The 13,182-nt window shown below is 35.3% G+C and overlaps 1 protein-coding gene across 1 annotated transcript in view; it reads left to right on the forward strand.

Annotated features, from left to right (window-relative positions):
- LOC123525284 (potassium voltage-gated channel protein Shaw-like) overlaps positions 1–5,559 on the forward strand; it is a 45,843-nt gene extending 40,284 nt beyond the window's left edge. The window contains exon 4 of the mRNA XM_045304203.2: positions 3,062–5,559. Within this exon, the coding sequence (XP_045160138.1) occupies positions 3,062–4,210 (1,149 nt within the window). The 3' untranslated portion in view covers positions 4,211–5,559. The remainder of the gene's footprint in view (positions 1–3,061) is intronic.
- Positions 5,560–13,182: the final 7,623 nt, after the last annotated feature.

The raw sequence follows: 13,182 nt of genomic DNA on the forward strand, positions 1-13,182 counted from the left end.
AAAAAAACAAACAAAGCTTTTAAAATACTGAGCATGAAAAATAGCACTATGGCGCAAACTAAGAAATGGGTATACAAGAGCCTTACCCGTCTCAATCACATTGAGATTGGTTATTAAGCAGCCACTACTCAGCAGTAATAAAAAGATGCATAAATATATTAGTCAATTATTACATTATTTACAGGGGTAAAAATTTCTTCTTTGTAAACTAAGGTTTTGGCACATATTCTTATTAGGAAAATATTACCAAACAAAACCCTAAGTTTATTTGCATTAGTGAATGCAGCAAAATTGTTAACAGCACTTTCAGCCTGATCAAAAATGGTACTTCTAAGGCCACTGTACAACTGACATTCTAACAACACATGACCTTCATCTTTTATTACTTGACAAAATGGACAAAGACGCCTATCTAATTGCTAATTGTAAACCTTCATATCGACCAGTCTCAGTACGTATGGGTGCTACACCGCATCTAAATTTGCTGAAAACAGACCTATGACTTAAAGGCAGATCATTTTACAATAATTTTCAACACACTATTCATCTTTAAGCATGCAATATGTTCTTAGTTTATTACGGTCTCTACCTTTTGGGCCTGTATGTGCATTCACTTTTAGAATCCAGTCATTTTTGAAATCGGCCAACAGGCGCTCCTCAACCAACATAACAATATTAGCTTTAGAGGCTGGTGTGGTAATATTACAAAATTGATTCAACTATAAATCATTAAGCTGTTTACATACCCAATAATACCAGTTTTTGCAGTGATCTGACTTGGAGGAGGCCCAGATCGCTATCCATTTATTTGTTCTTGGTGTGTTAGCACACGAAATGCGTGACCAAATGTTAATTACCGATTTCCATTTGCCTTATATGCATTGGTACCCACCGCATTTCAGAACAATGAGTAAAAGATTAAAAAGTAAAAAGTTATCATTACTTTGGTTTTAGTATTTGCAATATATGTTTTATGTATCATCAAGCTACCCAATTTGCAAAAAAAAGCATTACATACAATATGATAGGAAGAAAAACATTTCCGCAAATGTGTGGACTTTGAAACCGACCTCCGATTTTGTAGTGTAAGGCGTAATACACTAAAATTACTAAGTAAAGGAATGTATAACAACAATAAGTCGGAAATCAAATGAAAAAACTCTTTAAATGAAAGTGTCTTTTAGAAGAGGGGAGAGTATATCTCACTTTTTATCTAACATTTATTTCAGCGATATTGAATAGACCTTTCCCAATTCAAGAAATCGTACCATTTTGTGCCAATTTATCTAACCGATTAATCGACTGTCTCATCAATTTGTAGAATATATTTATCAAAGTCACGCAAGCGGCAAAATAACAAATGACTGGTTGGCCATTTTGTTCTGTAAATTGGATTTTTTTTGTGATATAGAGTTACTACTAAATGAGCTTAAACTGCTACTAAATGTTACTCTCTCCCGTCGTCTTATTATTATGATTGACCCTAGTGCAACGTATATTACTGTCACTGCCCTGTTGTCCACTTTTAACTGTCATTCTTTCCGATTTCGATGTTAAGTCTGTTATTTCTGTTTGTGGTGTGTACCTATGTGCGTAGAGTTTGTTGATTTTGTTTTAAATTTCAGCGTCTCTTCGTGGTGTTTCTTATACCCCAGTCATAGTGACACGTCTTAGTCGACACGTATAGCTACGCTGGGAAACGTGGCTACAACGTGAGACAACGTAGAACAACGTGGCTGAAACGTGATCAAACGTGACAAAACGTTAACTGAAAATTTTAATTTCGGACATGTTCAAAATTCGCTGCCGTTTTCCAGCAACGTACTACAACGCGGCAACAACGTGGCGTGAACGTAGTATAACGTAGCATAAACGTAAAAGAACATGAACATAGCGCGTCCGACCGGTTGATATTGCCCCAGTCATAGCGTCACGTTTTGGCCGCCACGTATAGCTACGTTGGTAATTTAGGCCAGTCAGCCAGCCAATGCGTGACGAGTTTTAGCTGCATGTGGTTGCACGTGGCTAGTCCGTGGCGACAACTTGGCACATCGTGGTACCCATTTGAGATTTCAAAAACGTGTTGTCAGAAACGGGGCACAACGGCGCGGCAAAACCGTTACACTATGACTGGGGCATTAACGATCTCATCACGTAGTCCAGGGTATACACGTTTACTATTTATTCATAGTCTGTCTAGAAACAATTTAACCATGTTGTTTTTCTGCGCCAATTTTGCTCTTTCTAGTCACATATTTCTAGATAGATAAACGATCGGTTGGGAGAAGAAAGGCCCGTCTTTTAAACAATCCTTCAATTAATTGACGACGATGTCTACTTTTAGCAGTGGTTATTGTCTTTAACTTTATAGTGCAGCTTCACTAAAGTATCACTCTATAGCCACTTTATATGATAGTTAACCAAATCCCATGATAAAACCGAAAAACCTAACGAAAACAAAAACAATTTGAAATCGGCATTTATAAAACCTTGATATTCACGGAAGCTCGAATTTGCCGACGATTAAGTCAATTTCAAGTAAACGCATAAATGTTTAACATTTATGTTTTTCTTAAGAACTGATTGTTTGTTGTTGATGATTATTTTGTCTAGAATGTACCGAAGACAATAGAGTCTGCACTTTAATTCATATTGTTATTGACGCAGAAGTTCATCTGCTCAGAAATCAACAAACGCACCATGTGGTCGCCAGTAGATGTCAACAATAATTGCTATCTTGCTACAAATAACAAAGTAACCACGCATTCGTTTTATCTGAAATGAAATGATTTGAGATCTTTTATTTACAGGAAACAAGAGAGGCTAATGTATTTTCTCATTGCCAGTTCAGTCTGTATCATTTGTGTTCAGATGAAAAAAAGAAGCAGGATTACATTCTATTGAGCGGTTGCCTGTTTAAAGCTGGCTAAAATCGTGATTTGCAGGAAATGAACTGTCTGTTCTGTTGTTTCAATATCATGAAATATGAAAATATAACAGCATCAGACCTAAGTACAAAATTTAAGCGGAATAGATGAAACGTTTTTATTTCTATTTTCAGGTGTATGGCGTGATATCTCTGTTATTTGTTGTCGTATCAATATCTGGGTTCTGTTTGGAGACACTACCACAATTGAAACCAAAGGTGAAGGCCTTCAATACTACAGCCGAAGCCAATGAGAGTCGAGGAGGCTGCGAGGGTGACACAAGTGTCAAGTATCTACTAACGCCCAACCCAGCTTTACAAATTGTAGATACTATCTGTACAATATATTTTACCATAGAGCTTATTGTGCGATTTACTTTCGCACTGAACAAACGCCGTTTTGTTCGATCCGCTATGAATATTATTGACCTTCTCGCACTGGTGCCTCTTTACATGCAGCTTATTCTCAACATGGAAAGTTTTAAATTCTGTTTTGTGAACGAAAGACTTATGATAGAGATTATGTTTATTTTACGTATTATTAGAATGTTTCGTATTTTTCATCTAGTGAAGCACTACCAGGCTCTGCAGATCTTGGTTTATGCTCTAAAGGCCAGTATACAGGAGTTGCTCATGCTAGGTATATTTCTGTTAATCGGAATGTTGGTGTTTGCTACAATGATTTACTATGCAGAAAGAAAGGATGCTGTGAATCCAAGTGAACAATTTACAACAATTCCGATAGGTTTCTGGTGGGCTATTATAACCATGACCACACTAGGTTATGGAGATATATTTCCCACGACACCCGTTGGTTATGTAGTTGGAGCGTCATGCGCAGTAAGTGGTGTGCTTCTCGTCGCTCTTACATTTCCGGTTATATCTAACAACTTTACACTATTTTATACACATGTTCGTTCTCGGAGTGGCCGTATTGATCCAAATAAACCCCTTGCGTCTTCTTCAAGTGACCCAGGTATTTATGAATCTGACGATGAAGATGAAAACAAACTTCTGTATCAAAATGCCAGACGCACTTCAAACGGGTCTATTATCTTAAATAATCGCAGTTTTGTAATATCAAGAAACGTATCCGGTATCACGGATGTTTGCAGTAACGTAGGGCAAAACTGTAATACCCGTTCCGGGACACACAAGGACGCAAGCTCAATGATGGATGTTATTGTAAAACGTGACGATTCGTCTTTGTTCACGAGAACAAGTTCAGTAAAGGCTCATTCTGACGATGGTGTTACGTATACAGCAGAGCCGAATATGTTATAAGCTATAAAATTGTATATACATTTTTCTATTAGAGCAATTTATGTCTCTGTAATTTCCTGCCAAAATAGGTCGTTGATTCTTACACATTCATTTTGTTGTTTGGAAAATGCAGAGAGATATAGAATTTTATGACAGATGTTTTAGTAAATCATTGGAAAACTGAAGTAAAATATATTTGGCATGTTCACAGAGAAAGATATCAAATGTATTCTCTACTAAACTGGTTAAACTTACTTAAAACATGAAGTAGAAAGAAACTATGTTTGTTGTACATGTACCATGTTTACGATCGAACTATTTTTCACTCTTGAACACCGTTTTGATATTTGATACAAACAACATTAATTGAATAATATGATATGACTAAATAAGATTTCAAAAAAATAGCCGATTTTGAAAGCGTATTATCTTTTTCTATCATTGTGGCAAAACTTGACTTCACATATTCTAATATCAATACTGATACTAATGAAAGCAATAGAAGTACATATTCTGTGTCTGTAAAAATATGGTAATGCACGAGTTATTTTGATAAATGTTCTTAATATAACTCCCCGCCTCCATTTTATTCAAAGGTGCGATAATGCCTATCTTTATTTGTGTTTTGTGGCAATGAAAGAAAATGAAAACGAGTAATATTGTAAAATATCACTTCTTCACATTTTCTTTATCATATTCTGTCCGTCTATTTCATACCTAGCCGCTGGATTCATAATGCGACATGGTACATTTTGGTTTTTACCTTAACTAAAGAATAAGGAGGGCTGTTCTTCATTTGACTTATTACTAATTATGTTTTCTATAGTACTGATATCCTTCATATTCCCGCTTATGACCCATGATCCAATGGTATTTTTATTTCTGTACCGCTCACACCTACCTGTATGTCATGTAAATTCTCTATATCCCTTATTATCTTCGCGGCTCCCACTAGCACACTGCTACCCCAACACCTTTCTGTTTTTGTCTGTATTGTTTTGTATTTATTATACTAACATGTATTTTATTGTTTCTTATATTCCCATATTCCTCCGCACCTATCCCCTTCCTCATTACACCATCCAGCCAAAAAATACTTTTTTTTCTTTTCTCACACTTGATAATTTAACAATGATATCTTGATTTCCTTTCCGCAGCTCTTATTCATGTATATAATGCTTGAGCCTCTGTAACCTTTCTGAGATTCTATCGAAATGTTATTACAGATATACATAGAATGTATTTGTTATTTCTTCAGAATGTGAAATCTAGCGAGATTATTATTTTTATATGAAAATATGAAAGATAATGTACAAATATAGATGAGAGAAATGTGTCTTCTTTTGAAATAAATTCTTATACTAATCTTATATAGCTTTTATGTTTTTTTAATGTTTTAAAGGGGTTGCAGCCGCCACAAGACAGTTAGAGACTATTTTGTGATGTTTATTGAGATCCAAAAGCATATCAATTCGAAGCGTAAAACACAACAAAGGGGAATAATAACAAATTCGGTTAGACTGGGTCACTTAATGTGAGTTAATTGAATTTGCAACATCCCTCACGCTCTCTAGCACCGGCTTAAGCAGAATCCTATCATACATGAACGGTGCATTGACTCCGTGATCGCAAAGAACAAGAATAAATTAACACTGACGTCAGCATTCATATACCATAATTTGATCTTGACGTCAACGGCACGATCTTTGTAGCACCAAACCATTATAAAGATTGTAAAAAGCTATATCTTGCAAAAAACCAATTCGTCTCCACAAAATGCCCAGTTTCAATTAATAATATAAAGAAAAATCGTGTTTTAACGTGATTAATACATGAAAAACATGCTATTCGATACTAGGGTGTAGTCCGAGTGAATTATTCTTCGATTCTGACATGTCCTTTATCTAAAACAGAAGATAGTAGCGCTCTTGGTCGAAACAAAAACATTGACGTCATTGCCCGTTAACGTGACGTCACTTTAGCGTGAGCGCGTTTTAACAGAAACAAGCATATTTTAAAATGTCTGACAGACAAACCAACCGTCAAGTAAGTAGCTTTAGAAGTTAAAGAGTATAGGACCGCGTGTAATCCAAAACTCTTATAAGAAAAAACACATTGCTAGGTCTAACACAAAAACTGAAAATGGAATTATTTTTAGCGCGAGTTATTACTTAGAATCGATGTTGAATATGCGAATGGAGAGATTAGTATGTTCATTCAGTCATATAGAAATTGTTGAATACACGGGAAAAACGTTGAGACTAGTTCAATTAACATTCGGTAAAACTCGCCCTTTTCAGTTCATAATGAAAATTATCAAACTAGATCTAGGGTAAAATGGGGTAACTGGGACAATGGGGAAACTGGGACACTTTACACTTTTCAGTAAATTGGGGTAAATATTGGTTACGTTCCCTAAATCAGATCATATGTTGAAAAAGGATATTCAGTGTTAAAGCCTAATATGACAAAACTTTTCTGCCGATGGATTGGAAAATATTTTAAGAATCGATTTTCTTAGACTTATGTTGAGAGTATTACTAATTAAATAAAAATAAGAAAACATAAAATTACACACTAAATAATTATGCCTATTTTTTCAGATGGTGCATTAAAATATTCTCGTTATGTTCCTGTCTAGTGAAACGCATAGTAGAAATAGTCGTCTGACTTTATAGATGTATTTGCTTATATGTTGTCGGTATATCAATAAAATCTTAAAGATATTTAATTTCGGTACCATAACGGCTTGATCATAAATGTGACGTCAATTTTGACGCAAGAAGCTGGTTCTCGTATACACAAAATATCGCATTTAACTTGTTTGAAATACTGAAGCGTATTATGTATCATTGCAAATCAAGGACATGGCATTATTTTTTTTAAATTCTATAAAAAAGTATAATGATTTTGTTTTATTGACTTTCATTTTGAATAATAAAGTGGCCTGTCATGAACCGTTGTGTTGACGTCAGACAACGACGTTATAAAACAGGTGCTTGTTAGTGAAATATGGCATGTCCAAAATATTTATAATATTATGTGTTGATACCTTCAGTTATGGGTAGAGTTGCAAAACTGTAGGTATCACATTACTATTTCATACAATGGGATTTGTTTTTGAGAAATTACAACATACTTTATTTTTGAACGTTCCTTTTCAAAAGTGTCCCACTTACCCTAATGTATTGGGGCAAGTTGGACACTGTCGTTAAGAACAAAGTTCTCCATGATTTTATTTTTGAACGAACTGGATGCTGGAAGAAAATGGGGATATGCTCCAATGGACAGTACATAAAATGTTGTACATAACTGGACATAACTACTATAAATTGTTAACTTTTAATCTTTTTCCACAAATGAAATGAAAATAGGAAAGAAAGTCTAGTAATGACGAAACTCTGATATTTTGTAAGTATACCACTAGTTCACAGGCGTGGTCATAATATATATTAGCTTAACTCTGGTGCAACTACTGAATTTTCTACCCGATACCAAGTTTACATGATCTAAGTCACTGTTTATTCACATACGTTTATTTAAAGGGAGATCGTTCCGTGAACCCCTCCCACTCATTCCGCGTAAAATCTGGTGAGTTTAGAATTTTTGATAGTCTAATAGGCTAATACTGATATTTCTTTCATGTTTAAAGAAACTGTCGGCAAATCTTATATTAATAAGTAGTATTTATACTAGGTGAAGCGCAGGAACCAACTGACAGTCAAGCCAACATAGTAGTTCTTTTAGTTAATTACTCCTTTAAAAGATGACGTTGTGTCAAATATTCAGGCTAAAGCAAACACCAAATATTGGCCAGACAACACATTTTAGGTACAGTTGCCAATAGTTTCCGAGAGCGTATGCCCATGTGTCCGTCTAGATCTCCTTAACCCTGCCTTCTTTCCCCTCACATTTCATCCCCTCCTCCCCGCGTCTTCTTGTATGCAAAAAGTTAGTTAATGTCCTTATTTCTTTGTGAAAAAAGACACACATTTTAATTGTCCCGTTAATATTTGATAAAATCTATGTTTTAAGACTGTTTAAAATTTTGATCAGTTTCAAGTGTAAAAATCACATATATAAGTACATAATGGATTATGTCAAGTTTATGTTTAATTCATACATAGTTATTTACACTTATAACATTTTTCTATTTTAAACGATTTATATAATAAGCATATATTGAAACAAATAATGACATAATTTAGGCAAAACTTGGACATACTGATTTCTTTATGCATCCTTGTTTTACAAAACAGTCATAAATTGTAATTAATACGGAGCTATATTTTCAGTTTAGAATTCGTTTTTGATCTGTGGACATGAATGGTTTCATTTGTCATAAATGCGACTGTAATATACATAAATTCTAATAAAACTAAAATGTCCCAAGTTACCCCAACTGGGTGGGGTTACTTGGGACACTTGACCAATGTTTAATTAATTTATAGTTAATCACAGGTTATCAGGTATTTGTAAAAGTTTATATTCGTCATATATTATATAGGTTGCGCATACTGAAATATCAATAAATCAAGTATATATTTTGTCTTTCTAAAATATTACTCAACAGTGATTCTTTAAGTGTCCCAGTTACCCCATTTTACCCTACTGACTAATAAACTTACTCGAAATCTTTAATCTTGAGGCCTCTGTGACCTAGTGATTACGATTGCTGAACACAATATGACTATATCACTACTTTCACTCTATTCTACTCATTACTTTTAAGCTTTTAAAATCGAAATGTTTATTTCGAATTGAAATGCCACGACTGGATCTACCGGAAAGTCTTGAAATAGAAGCTGCCTTCAAATAAGAGTGATTACGAATCTGTCAGACTGACTAACATTTAATTCGTATGGTAATAAAACTTTGTTCATAGCAAAAATCCACGGTTTAAATTTGGCCACTAGTATAGTTTATTTCAGTAGCATTATTGCTGTCACAGGTAGTTGACCATTATTGTTGTATTTGTCCGATATGACCGGTCATTTCGGATATGAAATCCGACAGATAAGGCAGTTTGTCTTAGTTTCTGATTTGTGGAGAAACAATTCCCCTAATGGAAAATTCACAATTCTATGTTAAATAATTACAGCAACACTATTTCCATACGGAAAGTAGACACTTAAAACATTTTGCGAAAAAGCGAAGCCTAAGCATAAATGATTGAGAGAGTAAATATAGATTGCTCTAAAAATATTATAAATCAGGAGCGGCGAATTATAGACATCAGTATATTAAATAGCTGAACCTTTATTATAGCGGCGTTAAAATCCCGAGTATATTGCAAGAATATAGCAGGAGTATCGCCGTCAATCTTATTTAAGATCTGTTCTAAACGTTGAGCACGCACAAAGTGCCCAGTTTGAGTTATTATGACGCGCCTCGATAGTATAGTGGTAGAGCGTCCGCTTCGAGTGCGGGGGTCTTGGGTTCGATCCCCGACCGCGTCATACCAAAGACGTGAAAGATGGTACCAGTAGCTCCCTTGCTTGGCGCTCAGCATTAGAAGGGAAACTGGCTTCTCTTCTCCAATACCATAGTGGTGATGGATTCCATCTTGAATGGGGTGTTGAGATAAGTTGCAGAACTTGCTCACAATCGACCTAAAACAAATCAGTATAAACTAAACTATGGTGCCTGATGACTCTGTGTCCGTTGTCTGTTGCCGTACGTCTGTCGTTTGTCGTCCACAGCTTTACTGGTAACACTCTAGAGATCACAATTTAAATTAAGTCTGAAACTAGGTCAACATAGGTTACAATTAGGTCACTAGGTGAAATCAGAAAAAAGGCCTTGTTTAAATTCTAAGGCCACAAGTTTCGCCTGGTCTTTAGAAATAACTGTCAGAATTTTTTTACTTTATAAAATCTAGGTCAAGAAACTGGGTTATCTGGTGTCAAAAACAGTCAGTAAATCACATAATAGAAAAACCCTGTTACACTTTAGAGGTTCAATTTTCTATTTGACATTAAAGCGCGTGTACATACGTATGGCTGCCTATAATTGATATATATATAAATTATATCGCTTAAATACACGTAAATGCACTTGGTTACGGACTGTAAAAATTCTTTTCAGTCTTAGTAAATGTTTATTGAAATTACGCATGCCCGCACATGTATTATCACAGTTTATAGTCTGTGGAAACCAGTTTACTTCCACAATATATTATTCATTTACTTCACAAACAATTTGAACGGGGGCTTTTTCTAAGGCATGACTTTATTACTGCAACCTTGACAAAAATAAAATCTGGAGATGTGACTCTTTACTTATTTCGATCTGTTCATACAATCGAGTTTCTAGCCGTTCCTATAAGCATGTCCTTGAAAATATTATGTTTTCGCCCAGTTAGAATTTTTTCTTACAACATAGTATCCTTTTCATTTCTAATAGCAAGCCGAATCGCAATCTGTTGAATATTCTTGATGAAAATACCGATATTTCAGTATGACCAAACGTTCTCAAATGATAGAAAGCAGAATTAATGGTAATGCGTGTAGATTATTCCGGCGACAAAACATCGATTTGAAGTTCTCAGAGAGCATTATTAGTAGAAGTTTGCTGCTGCTGCTGCTGACAAAGGTACAGCAGTAAAATGTCTGCTACTACTGCCAACAGTTACAGCCGTTAACTACCTGCTACTACTGCCAACAGTTACAGCAGTCATTTGCTTCAACTACCAGCCGTGAAAATAGTTAGTTGCTAATACTACCAGCAGTTAATTGCTTCTTCTACAATCAGTAAATTGCTTTTACGACCAGCAGTTCAGTAATTGCTTCTACTCCCCGCAGTTCATTGCTACATCTGCCAGCAGTTAATTGCTACTACTTTACTCCCCGCAGTTTATTGCTACATCTGCCAGCAGATAATTGTTTCCACTCCCCGCAGTTTATTGCTACATCTGCCAGCAGATAATTGCTTCTACTCCCCGCAGTTTATTGCTACATCTGCCAGCAGTTAATTGCTTCTACTCCCCGCAGTTTATTGCTACATCTGCCAGCAGATTATTGCTACTACTGCCAGCATTTACACCAGTTTATAAATGTTGATAATTGACATTGGTGTATTTAACAGATATCCTTTGAAAATAATTTTCAACGGGTGAAGCGTGCATTTGAACCATTTTGACTATGATGCTTATCAAAATAACAAGAATCAATATCGCATTGTGGTCCGGGTATATTTTCTAAAATAATGAATGGTATTTATATCCAGTTGGTTATTTATGATGATTATTTAACTATGATTCCCATGAACAAGTAATTCTTGTGTGAAATAATAGAATGCGTGAATCTACTTTTCAATTTTCTTAGAGACGATGGGGCTAATTATCCTGAGTAGTCGTTGTTTAGGGTGACGGTGTATGGGGGCCAATATGATGGCTATCTCGGGGAAACTCTTGTTTACTCGTGAGCGGGTCTCAAAAATAGTCTTAGGTAGTTTTAGGGATTTCTTACTTTTTATTTTTGAGTCCACCAGCTCCTCCCAGACCTTACATTTTGGGTAGAACCAAGTGGTCGTTGTAGAGAGAGTTTTCACCCACCAGGTACGGGTAACCGCCATTCCGGGAAACTCTTGTTTGGGCAGAAACTGAGTGATAGGGTAGACTTGGGTGGACTTTAAGCCTTATAAGAGCAGATAAGGGGTACTACGGGACCCTGCGTCCGGGATGGAAACGCGTGGACGTTGTAGAGGTGGCGGTCTTCTCAAGGCCACAATAGTGGCTATCCGGTAAAACTCTTGCTTACTCATTAGCAGGTCTCAAAATTTGTCATGGGAGATTTTCGAAAAGTTACATCTTTTAACTACTGTAGGTAACATGATAGAAAACAGATAAAATCCTTTTACTTTTGGCAATAACAGGCAATAACATATATATGACAATCATAAAATGGCTGAGAGAAACGTCTGCTGTTGGCAGTAATATGTAAAGTCTATCAAAAATATCATTTCTCGCTGGTTGAGTTTCATCATTTACTGATGTTGCTTCTAATAAAACTCTCACTTCGTACAAAAAGTATTCGCCTGCTCCTTTGTCTCGACTGCTCATTTACAGACGGATGTTTTCTTTGAAAAAGAAACGTATTTATAGCTATAGTGATTTTACAAAAGAAGGGGATCACGAAAGTGCAAACATGTATAAAAACATATGTTAAAATAAAATATTCACACCAGTTTGAATCTAAGTTTATACTCATGTCAAAGGTCTTCAGTATTGTGATAAAAAAGAGTAAACTATACCAGTCTTAAAAATGTTCATAATGTATATCGGTAAAACTCAAAGAAATGCTCCTCTTCAAATCGTGTTGCAATATTTGAGAGTCTTATCTTAAGGGCAGTGGCGGTGCTTAGATTGGACATCAAATGTGAAATACATTGCTGGCGATAACAATAAGACTGCGCGCTGAATCTTTGAACTGGTCTTGTAACAACAGGTAAGTGGTTAAACAGCTTTTAGAAACATTCACTGCAGGTAGTTCTAAAATAAGCATGTGAACCGAGTACAAGAGATATCAGGAACATATTCAATGCTGGCGACACTTACTGTCAATTTCTTATCCATCAACAAAAATGAATCAGATAGTTAAAACTCACTAGAAGACAAGAATGTACTTCAAAACAAATAAGTTTACTCTAGGATAGACTGTTACTATGTTTTACATGTCTGTCACTTTCAGTACATTTTATAATATTATAATACCTAATAATGTTCTATTATTCTTTTTTGTTTGTATTACTACAGTAGTGTGCTAGTAAGTATGTGTCTGTAAACGATAGATATATACACATAAAACACAGTACAACAAATACACAACAAGAACATAACGAACACATAAAGGACAAACTGGAACGGAGAGTGCCAAATAATTATTTCCTGCATCTCCTCTTAAGGTGTCTTATGTATTCAATAATTTCCCTATAATTGAACATAATCACATCAATGTTTTAAGTCAGAGAACGCACTCATAACTACGCATTCG

The sequence above is a fragment of the Mercenaria mercenaria genome, chromosome 3 (genome assembly GCF_021730395.1).
Source record: "Mercenaria mercenaria strain notata chromosome 3, MADL_Memer_1, whole genome shotgun sequence".
In the NCBI taxonomy this organism is placed as follows: domain Eukaryota; kingdom Metazoa; phylum Mollusca; class Bivalvia; order Venerida; family Veneridae; genus Mercenaria; species Mercenaria mercenaria.